Source organism: Podarcis raffonei, chromosome 4 (assembly GCF_027172205.1).
Source record: "Podarcis raffonei isolate rPodRaf1 chromosome 4, rPodRaf1.pri, whole genome shotgun sequence".
Lineage (NCBI taxonomy): Eukaryota > Metazoa > Chordata > Lepidosauria > Squamata > Lacertidae > Podarcis > Podarcis raffonei.
In genome coordinates this window covers 41875732-41887337 of record NC_070605.1, presented here as the reverse complement: position 1 = coordinate 41887337, position 11606 = coordinate 41875732, and the positions used below count along the sequence as shown (strand labels likewise).

General features: G+C 38.0%; 1 protein-coding gene across 1 annotated transcript in view; it reads right to left on the bottom strand.

Annotated features, from left to right (window-relative positions):
• Positions 1-11606, bottom strand: part of LOC128412330 (very large A-kinase anchor protein-like) — a 33702-nt gene that overhangs the window by 2879 nt on the left and 19217 nt on the right. The window contains exon 3 of the mRNA XM_053385237.1: positions 10991-11430. Within this exon, the coding sequence (XP_053241212.1) occupies positions 10991-11430 (440 nt within the window). The remainder of the gene's footprint in view (positions 1-10990; positions 11431-11606) is intronic.

Sequence of the window (11606 nt, the reverse complement as noted above, 5' to 3'; positions counted from 1 at the left end):
ACAATACTTGGAGGGCCTCAGGTTCCCCCCCTGATTCATGTAGTGATTTACAGTAATGGTCTACCATTAGAGCTCAGATACAGTTCTGAGTCTTTCTTACTGGAGTTAAGTGGAATACTTGGACTTGGTCAAATGTCAGATACAGTCTGTTGTGTTCATGTGCATTTATGATCCACTGAAAATTTTAATTAAAAGTATATGATGACTGTGTATCTGTAAGTAAGGCCTGTTTCCTTTACCATTTAACTCAGGACTGATTCACACATACATATATGCTACACAGCATCTTGTCACGTCAGTGTATCATTCAATGACTTGTTCGTGGAAAAACAGACTCTATTTAAAATTATTGTATGAGGTGATACAAAAGCCCTGTCTATAGTATTTAATCATTGGTGCTAATTGTATACATGCAAGCCATCAGTAAGTTACTGGGTGATGAGCAAGTGTCTTTGAACTGAGATCCAACTAGATGTGAAACTGAGAGAAATGATGCCACATGTAAAAGAGAGAGAGAGTTACTGCAATTGGAGTGAATGTTGGATTCGTTTGAGGACTACAAATTGTGACCAGATTGTGGCATGGCTCACCATATCACTGTAAACTCAAGAGCAGAAGAACTGCAAATTAAACTACAATTTGGCTGTGCCTGAAGCAATCAGATGGCCACTTCAGAACAAAGTCAAACCTCATCATGAGCCCCATGTGGCATGTTAGAAGTGTCATATGAATCAGCAGCTCTATGAAGGCTACAGAGAAACTGGTGCTTTTCTGCTATGCATACTTGCCATCTGGATGTAATCTTTAGAGGTTATCTGTGGGGCTAATGTCATTTTATACATGAATTAAAGCCTTTTAATCTCTCACTCTCAAGCAAAAAAATGAATTTTATAAGACTAAACATGTGTTATAAGACCAAGGAGATATGAAGCAAATATGAAATTCTTCTTGAGCATACAGTTTAAAAGCCCAGTTAATTCTAATCGGTGAAATACAAATGCAGCAGGGACAGATTATCGGTACATTATTCAGGTGCCATTCTTAGTCTCCAGAGGGGGGGGGGGGAAAGCAGATTATATATTCCAACAGCACCATCTGTCTATCCACTTCAGAGCTGCTCCAGACATTTAAGTCTTCTATGGCCAAGATTTTGCCACAGCACCAATACGAAAAGGCTAACGTTTGAAAGAGATTATTATTTATAAAATGGCATGTTTTTTTTAAAAAAAGATATTGAGCCTTTTGTTTTTATTATTGTTCCCAGAGATTTTTGCATTCATGATTCAATTCATAACCAATATTCTACTATTATTTTAAGGTACACGAAAAATATCTGCAATGCCACGACCAGAAAGTTTATTCTAGACTCATTTTTCATTCCGTTTACAGTAAATCAATGCACTTAAATTGCTGAGATTCCTAGAAAGCAAAGCATAATTCTCCATTGGTATTGACAAGGGCCAAACCATGGAGTGCTAAGTTTCTTTATACTTGTTTACTACTCAGCACTTCTTACAGTGAGGTACAGAGAAGCATCCATCCTCATTTACTCGTTTGCTTAATCACCAATACTGCCAGCAGATATACCAAATTACAGCCTTCTACTGTAGCAGAGTAATCGTAGACTAGAGACATTAATTTATAGAAAAAAGCCCGTCTGAAGAGGATTGGGTGAAGGACTAGAGGAGGTGAATGATCCACAAGAAGTAAGGACTGCCTCTCTCCTTTCCATTTCCAGCAGCAGCTGCTGTTCAAAGTGCCCGGAATAGAGAAGACTACACATGGAGATAAGGAAGAATGTAGCTGCACGTATGTGCACATGAAAAAGCAAAAAAGAACCATATTAAATTTTAAACTGGATATGCTGGCATGGCCACCACCAACCTGCAAAGTATCACATAAACTTAATCAGCTCAACACACTCTGTAAATATATTATCTATTTTCATAAAAGTACAATTGTTCTGAGCTACCAAGAAAGGGAATTATAGAATTTAAAATTCAGATTGACAAATTCTATTTAGCTCGAGCAGGGAAGGAGCAAATTAGTTTATAGGGGGAAATGAGCATCTAGCACAATTCATAGCCAAAGCTATGCCATGGCAGCCCTGAATGATGCAGTCAACAATGCAACGTGGGAAAGAAAATCCTGGTCGTGAAGAAAGCTCTGCCTACATTGTCTGACTCAGATGCTTCACAACAGAACAACCATGCACCATTGTTGAATATTTCATAGCAACCTACATCCAGTTATTGTTGAATGACCTTTAAAATTGTACTAAAGAATAGGTGTAGCCAAAAAGCCAGTAATAAATGCTCTGAGTCATAGAGTTTATTGAATATATACTGTTCACTTACAATGTATTTATTACCTAAGTCAACAAAAGATATAGTTTGATATAAATAGAATAAGATGCTATGCCTTCAAAAAAAGAGTAAAAAATAAAGACATAGTTAAATTAACAAGAAACCTTCAGAACCGAACTTTCAAACTACTGTACTAGATTATCTGTAAATATAGCACATGACCCAGGAAACTACGTGCACAAAATAAACTACTTAAATATCTCTATAAGGGTGCATAAGTTGTATACAACTGGGTATGAGGAACAAAGGAGAACAAGTAGACAATTAGAACACAAATGGCTTGTGCATGTGGAAACTGTTTGATTTTCATTGGGCAAACCACATGCATGAGGAAAATAGCTCTTCCATGTGTGAAAACGTGTTTCCACATGCATTATACATTTTCCTGGATCACAGCCTATTACTGTGCAATACAGCCATACAGATCTTCATTTCTGTGAGTAAACACCACATGACATAAAAACATGCTGAAGATTTGAGATTAAGACTCTGATTCAACCTAGCAGGCACAGAGGCTTGAAAAGAAAAGAAAAGAAATGTCCTGCCAATCATTACTATTTAGTGGAGAAGGTGAAGCAGGATTTGGGTGGATTCTGCCCTACACTTCTCTGCCGTTAACAACTGCTTGGGGATTTTAGCTTTTTAGGAATGGCTCTGCATGTACAACTTTCAGTGCTGGATCAAGGAAAAGAACAGGCATGCACTACCTGTTGGCGCACGTACTTCCTCATTCGCCTAACTGGATCAAGGTGCATATGTATACAATGAGATCGCAGATAAATTGTATGTTGTAAAAGAGGTGGTTAAAAGTTCAATTAATGAGCCTTATACATTGGAAGTGTGATAGGAATTTTATGGTCTTAGATATATGGTAATGTTCATAACCGCACATACATACATAGATCAGCACAGAAAGCCCAACCTGGAACCATTTTGATTCCTAAACTGACCAAATGTTTTCTCTGCAAGGTCAAAATGGAAAAGCCTCCCCATTGTCTCTTCCTTCACAAATCCTGTCTTAAGGGTATGTCTGTGTTTGAATAAGGGTGTGAGCCTTATCATTACAAAAGACTGGCCAGGCTCCTCAGGCAATCCAATCAAGTAAACTGCCAGACAGGAAATAAACAAGGATAAGAGAAAAACAATATTGAAATTTCTGTTTTAAGACCACCTTTTCTGTGATGCATCTGAGGGGTGGTCTTAGGTTACACCCCTCACGTGATGTATGTATGATGTTTCTGGGGGGTGGTCTTGATCTACAGGATGGGAATTTCAAAAGTCTTTATAAATCCTTGCACAGCATTTTTCTGGGTCCTCCTCCTTTCCTGCATGTGAGGGGAGCACCCTGTTGCAACAGATCAATAAAGATCAAGCTTACTAGCTGCTTTGCTTCTCAATATTCTCTGGTTGGCCTCTGTTATTTTCTCCTACCAATAGGGAACCTATGTAAGGACTCTATATGGGCTCTTGGGTACCCCATAAGGGAAAAGGGCATATTTTTATTTACAACAGAAGATATGGACTTTGTGACTTTCTGTAGCTAATCACAGTCTTGTTTTATAGCATCTAAAATTTACTAAGCAGTTGTATGCATATTGTAAACCTGTCTTGTTTTTATTTTTAAGACATGTTCCAAAAGGAAAAAGGGATGGGGAGGGTAGAAGAAAACAAGGAGACTCAAGGAGCAGTTTTGCATTTTTTACAATTCTCATAAACATCAGCTTGAATAGCTAGAGTTCAGGGAGAGCAGGAGCTAAATGGCTGCTATTCTCTTCCAGTTGACGGAGTGGGCCCTGCTGTTTCACCTCTCCCTCTGCTGTACGTCAACTGGCATGGCTGCTGATAGAGAGCAGCTGAAGAAGAGGAGGTGCCAAATAATCTATGACAGAGAGGCAGGATTTGTCATAGCTAAACCCCTTGTGACCAATACTTATCCAGCTTGATTTTAGGAGAGAAAGCCCACAGCTTCTCTTACTATTTCGCTGGCTGGTCTTTCTCCAGTTATATTTTATATTCGGGCATTTAGAAAATTGCCTAAATATAAATATAATCTTAATTTATTGAAGAATTCAAGGGCTGATGTAACGCATAACCTAATTAAATTATTGCTTGTTTTACAGGCATTCACAGTGATCTATGAATTGCTGTTGCTCTTTGTTTTTCTTAAAGGCTTGGGCTTTAAGTAAGAAAATAGTTCAGAGGTCTTTCTTAACCTATTTATGGATTTTTCATATTTTAATTTTATTTAACAGGAATTATATACTGCTTAATTATCAAAATATTTTAAGCAGTATACACAAAATATAAAATACCTGAAAGCAAGTTTTACTGAAACCAATAGGACTTTCTTCCAAGTGATGGTGTTTAAGATCACATGATGAGTTTTTTAAAAAACTCAATTAGCGCCCACAGAAATAGAAATTTCTGGATTAGTATTTCAGCCAAGCCATGGAAAAGACCCTGCTCTCCTATCTCTTCCCCTGCAGCAACCAGATGGAATGGCTACTGATAGATAACATTTAGAGAAGAAACCTTATCAAGATTTCCTTTGTAGCAAATGGTTCCGATGGAATAAGAATAACATTATACAAGATCGTTTAGTGGCTGATGTTTCATAATGCTGGCATTTTGATGACTCTGACTCTTGGTTAAAGTTAACCTCTAAACTTAATTGTGGAAAGCAAGCATAAAATACAAAAACTGAACTTTTAATCTTATACCAGTCCACTTATCTCTAGCGATTCATGCCTTTCATTAGGATGTGCAAGACATTTTAATTTCACATTTGGCTTATCAATCAGTACTATAAGAGAGCAGCTTTGATTGTTATTATACGCACAGGGAACAGGAAGTGTGATTGGCTCACACTTCCTATTCTTTATACTTAAGTTATTACAGGAAGTGCAAGCCGATCACACTTGCTATTTTCTCACCTTTTTCTAATGTTTCAAATGGAGCCCCTGTATATTTCTGGTAGAAATGTGCACAGAACTGTTGTTTTTGCTGGTAGAACACCCACACCACAACACAGAGTTTCAGAGGAACAGATATTACACGTTCCACTTCATATCATTACATACATACCATATTGGCCTGAATATAAGCTTCACTTTTTCCCCAAATTCCAACCATGAAAAGTTAAAGTATGACTTAAATTCGTGACCTTACAAAAATTGACTCTTACAATATCGCTGCTGAAACAGACATACGGTAAAACAGAATGGGTGTGAGTGCCTGCAGAATTTTAAGGGAGCAGCTTATATTGAGGTATTGGCTTTTTTTCTCTCCCCCCCCCCATGAATTTTAAAGATGTGGCTTATATTTGGGTGTGGTATATATTCAGGCCAATACAGTACATTGCAAAGCAGTACACAAGCCATTTATATTTCCGGGTCCTTGCAACATATAACAACACCTGAAGTTCCTCTAAGAAAGGAGTTATTACAAGATACATGTCATGTTTAGAGCAATGTTTAAATATTTACATTTCCCATTTATAACAAATGGGAACGATAGCATTTGACTGGAAACATTTTTACTTCTTTAAACATTCAGATAATTAAATGGTACTAAACTTGCTTCGCAAGTATCCCATCATAAATACTCATCTTTCAAGAATTATGTTCTAAGAAGTGTTCTGCAAAACACTTTCGCTACTGTCCAGTTTTTCAAACAATAAGTCATTGGACTAACAACAGCTAATAAAAAGTGTCAAACATTTGTCAGGGGTGACTGCTTCAATGAATCAACTGGCTGGGTTTGCTCAAGGGATATGTTGTCATCTGTCGCCTGCAATGTACTGCAAGCTGAACTCATGAATTCCACCTTCCTTGGCTCACAGCCTGGAAAACAGAGTCTTTTCCAACTGAGGTTACAAAATTAACCTCAGAATGCAAAGGTTCACACAGTAGCTGGATTTTCTAGTTCTGTTGTGGGGGCAGGGGGCACTTCAAGGCCATAGGTGTTAAAGAGATGTGCCACTGACTACCGAATATCTAGACCAGTGCTTCCCAATTAGCTAATTACTGAGGACCCCCTATTTTTCAAAAGCCAAGCCACGGACCCCCTACTTTTGAAAATTTTGATAACTCTATGGTAGTTACCTCTGCAAAGCATTTTTTGAACAAAATGTGGGGTAGCCCCTAATAAGCAAATGATTTTAGGTATACTACAAAAAACACAGACCATAAAATTTGTGTTATTATCATACAAAAGTGACAAAAATTTAGTTTGAGAGGAGGTAAGGGATGGGGCTGTGGACCCCCTGGGTGTGTTCCACAGACCCCCAGGGGTCCCTGGACCCTTAATTGGGAACCACTGATCTAGACTAACAAAACAAAAACTACAATAATATTTGTGTAGGATTATCCTTCTATCTTTTATTTCAGCTGTGCCATCCATCCCTGGTGATATATGCTGTGAGCTGCCCAGAGAGGCTGGGGAAACCCAGCCAGATGGGCAGGGTATTTAATAATAATAATAATAATAATAATAATAATTGTTACTATGTGCAATATGCCAATAAATTTGAAAAGCTAGTAGAAATAAATATTTGAAACCTCCTGTTACAAACACCTATGTTCATAATAGCTTCACTTTCATCAGCTCCAGGACCAAAGGTTTTCTGACATTTTCTAAATGATCCTTTCCAGGGACAGAAACATGTTGCATTAAGGATCCTTAGAGGACTGAAAAACAGGATACAAACTTATAGGATCACAGGATTGTAGAGTTCCAAGGGACCATGAGGATCATCTAGCCCAACTCCTGCAACGCAAGAGTCTTTTGCCCAACATGGGGCTCGAACCCATAACCCTGAGATTAAGACCTGAGCTATTCCAGATAAGCGCAAGTTGCACTGGCCGGAAAAAGAACCTGGACCACCCATGTGGCAGGCGAGAATTCTACCACTGAACCACCAATGCTCCGTAAACAAACAAAACAAGAACCTCCTCATACTCCAATATTAACTAAAACAAAAGCATTGCCACGTTTTCCTTTCATCTGAGTGACAGCTGCATAAAAGAAAAGCTATAGTCTCTCCCTCACCCCCCGCCGCACCATGGTAATGAAATGGTGGGGCATGTGCTCAGCGGTAGAGCACACGCTCTGGTGACTGAGAAAAATCGTGGTTATCTGCCAGTTGGTGCAGTGAGTACTGAGCTAGATGAAACAATGGCCCGACTCAGTATAAAACATCTTCCTATGTCTCAAAATTTATAGCCTACAGCTCTACTATAACCGCATCTCTTTGTATAGATGGTACTTAACTCCTGTAAAATTAGCAAAGATATAATAGTGATAATCTATACTGGAAATATAAAGAAAAAGAAGGTACCTTTTATCATATGTGGTGGACCTGCCCCAAGGTGAAAGACTTCTGGGAGAAGATTTATAATGAATTGAAAAAAAATGTTGAAATATACATTTACTAAGAAACCAGAGGCCTTTCTTCTTGGAATAATAGGTCTGGAATTGCCCAAGAAAGATGTTAGATTGTTTTTTGTATGCTACAACTGCAGCTAGAATTTTGTTAGCTAAGAAATGGAAAACACAAGAAGTCCCAACAGTGGAGGAATGGCAGATGAAGATGATGGAGTTTTCGGAGCTAGCCGACCTGACTGGAAGAATCTGCAACCAGAAGGAGGAGGAGTACCAGAAGGAATGGATGAAATTCAAAGACTATTTAGTTAAATATGTTAAGATAAGTTAATTGGAAAAACTTGCAAATACCAGATAGGCTTAGGATTTAAATATGTGATGTTAGAGAATAAAGTGCTTAAAGTTAAAATGAAAAGAAAGAATGATGTTAAGTGATTAAGTTAATTTTATGAGAAATTTGGTTTTGGAAAACTGTTACAATGATATACACTGAAACTCAGCCAGGGGGATTAGAGGAAGTCACTTAACAATGTTATGAAGATTGCATTAAGTACAGTTAAGATGTTTGTTTGTTTGTTTGTTTGTTTTAAAAATTCTGGAAAATCAATAAAAACAATTGGGGAAAAAATATAATCACATCTCTTAACTTTGGTTTTGTGCCATAAAAAAGCACACGCACATATGCTGACAGCTCTCTTTCTCTTCTCCTCCATCTGCAACCCATCTTGTGTCACTCCTCTTAACGCTCCATCTTTCCCTCCCTTGTTCTCACACACTAGAAATGTTCAGGCTATTAGAATTTTCATCTGTGTTTTTTTACTTAACCGCTCTCTACTTTCTCCATTCGTTATAATGCAGCGAAAGGGTTTGATTTGCATTTGCACAGCATTTCCTTCTGTCACAGCACTGACAGGAATGCTACATGAACTTTCGGAATAAATTAAGACTAACTTGGGCTACGCAGTCATCGACATGGCATGAAAACCAGTCATAAATCACACACTAATGTGGCATGTGAGCTTGTCAAACTAGTTTTCGTACTTGGCAGTTATATGCAATCAGTACTTGTGTTCTAAGAAGTTTATTCAAATGATCAGAACTGTACTTCCCTAATGTTTTAACTATAGTTAGCTGCACAGGGTGCGGCAGGATATAAATATGTTTTCAAGAGATGGACTAAACAGAAAAGAAACAACACTGATCCAATTTCACTAAAGTTAGCCAAAACTCTCTCGGCAAAGTTTTGATTATAAAAGCAAAAGACTTTCATTTAAGGCAAACCATTAGAGAATTGAGAACTCACAATCTCAATGTTGCTTTCTATCTACAACAGAAGTGGTTTTCAAGAACTTCTACATTTCAGGAATACTATTTGCATCATTTGCCAAACACCCCTTGCATCCCTCATTTAAATTACTCACTATCTATGCATATTATACACTATTTAAATTGGCTAAATACTAGTGAGATGGTTCCAACCTCCAATATGCCCAGGAATTTTGATGTAATGTTTTGATATTCTCCAAGAAAACGAAACAGTTAAATAGGTTGCCTATAACATTCTGGGCTTTTCATTCCTCTCCCCTGAAATAACCCCTCTTTTAATCATTGCAGGAAAATCTCCAAGTCTAGAAAGCAGCAAAGTATGGAAAATACTAGTCACCAAGTCAAAAGCAGAAGGAAACATTGAAAGTCTTGGAACTTTACAATAATTAACAAAATAAAACAAGGTGGAGACAATGGTGATTCTTTCATCCCCCTTGACCTTGGCCTCACAGATATATTTTTTCCATCCCACCCATTTAAGTAACTGTTCCTCTCATACTCTTTAGGAATTGGTTTCTTGTTCATTTCAAGAGCAGCTGCAAAACCTAATGAAAAAAATAGTTTTGAAAGGATGCAATTTGACAAGTAAGTACAACATAAATATTCTACAATTAAATTGCACAGTCCTGAGGTCCGAGGGAACACAGAATATCTGGGAGTGGAGAGAGAGGCCTGCCCCAGGAGACGGGGACCTCCATAGTCCTTCCTGTTCCAACACTTCCCTGAAATGGGGGGGGGCACACAACACACCAGTTCTAGAGCTGGTTCATTAAAAAAACCCCTGAAACTCCAGGGAGGAAAAAAGGTTAAATGTATCTCCACCCGCTATTCCTCTGCAGGGCTCTGAATATGGCACTTGCGTACAATTGGCTTGCTTTACCTTCCTTCCCCAGGCTTTTGGGTTGATCTGCCCGAGAATTTCTTGAGCTAAACTTTAGTTTAGTTTTTAGGAAATATTTATATTTCACATTATATACTTATATGTTTATATGGTTAGGTTTTTCATTGTCACTGATGTTGCTACAATATTATTGCTTTAAAAAAATAGAATAAAGCAAACTTTTTTAACAATATTTCCTATGTAGAATAATCTACATGATCTAAAATAGAAACCTAGCTTTAAGTAAGCAAGTTAATTATTGTACCGCAAGTCCAGTTGAATTCAGTAAGGCTATCTCCCTGGTAAGAATGCTTAGGAGTCCAGCAACTCCTTGGACACATTCACACAATCAAATATCAGCTTGATATGCATTACCTTTGTGCACTAACACACAATCCCTTTGCTGCTGCTGCTTCCTTCCTCTCATCAGGTGAACATCCACAGGAGACTATAACTACACACTATTTGTGTTTTTATTTTAAAAGCATACAATATCAGAATACAATGTAATAGTAATAGTAAACTTACAACCAACTCATTTACTGCTGGCCATGTCTGGCCAATCCTCTCCAAATGTCTGGCCAAAAGATGAATAATAGCCTCTCCAATGTCTGGCCAAAAGATGTTTGATAGTCCTTGGGGAGTTTGATAAATTGATTGCCACCACAATATCTCTGTAACTATAGTCAATGGTTTCCAAACAAGGCAAAATTTAGAAGCCATCTTTGGTTTGAAGTTGATTTCTTAATTCTGCCTTGTGGCTTATGAAGCCAGGATTTAATCATGCAAATCAGGATCACATCATTTTGTGACTTTCATTGGAAAATTTAAAAGAGAAGCTAGGGTGTGCCTTAAATTCCAGTTATGGTTACTAACCCATTAAAACTCATTACTACCATAGCATTCTAATATTGTGGCCACTTGTAAGCATCTTTCAGAAATGGAAAAAGGATGTCCCAAGGATATCTTAAAACATTTTGTAATACTGAGCATACCTTTCTCTTGAGGTTGTGCGGAGACAAATGAAAAAACTTACTTGGATGCTTCAGCAGATTGCTCCTGTGCTTTCTGTAAATCCTGTGAGCCAGAACTGGTGCTTTTAACAAAGTTAGCCTGTTCCTCTTTGCTTGCTGCTGTCTGGTCACCTCCAGGTGTTGAAATGACAAATATTTCTGGTTTTGGGTGGTCTGCATGTCCACCTTCCTGGTGACTAGGTGGACTTGCAAAGTCTTTGCCAGTTCTGTGGCATCCATCTCCAAGGTTGGAATGCTCAGATTCTTTGTAGGATGATTTTGGAGCAATACCAAACAAACTCCCAAGATACTGGAAAAATCCTTCTTTGGGCTGTCTGTCATTACTGGCGTTTTTGCCTTCATGAACTAAACTAGGAAGGCTATTAGCTTTCTTTAATTCCTCCTGAGTGGTGGATCTGCTCAGCTCTTCAGTTGAGAGGTTCTTGCTGTCACAGACTGAAATCTGTAAGGAAAGAGGTATTTTATTAATAACAATGAGAGAGAAACTAAATTATATTGTTTATCCTTGCAGCAACCCTATGAGAGGTTGGCAACAAAGAAGATTAGTCTGAGAGATGGTGACTCAGGGAGCTTTATGACTGAACAAGAATTTGAACCTTGGACTCTCATATCTAAGTC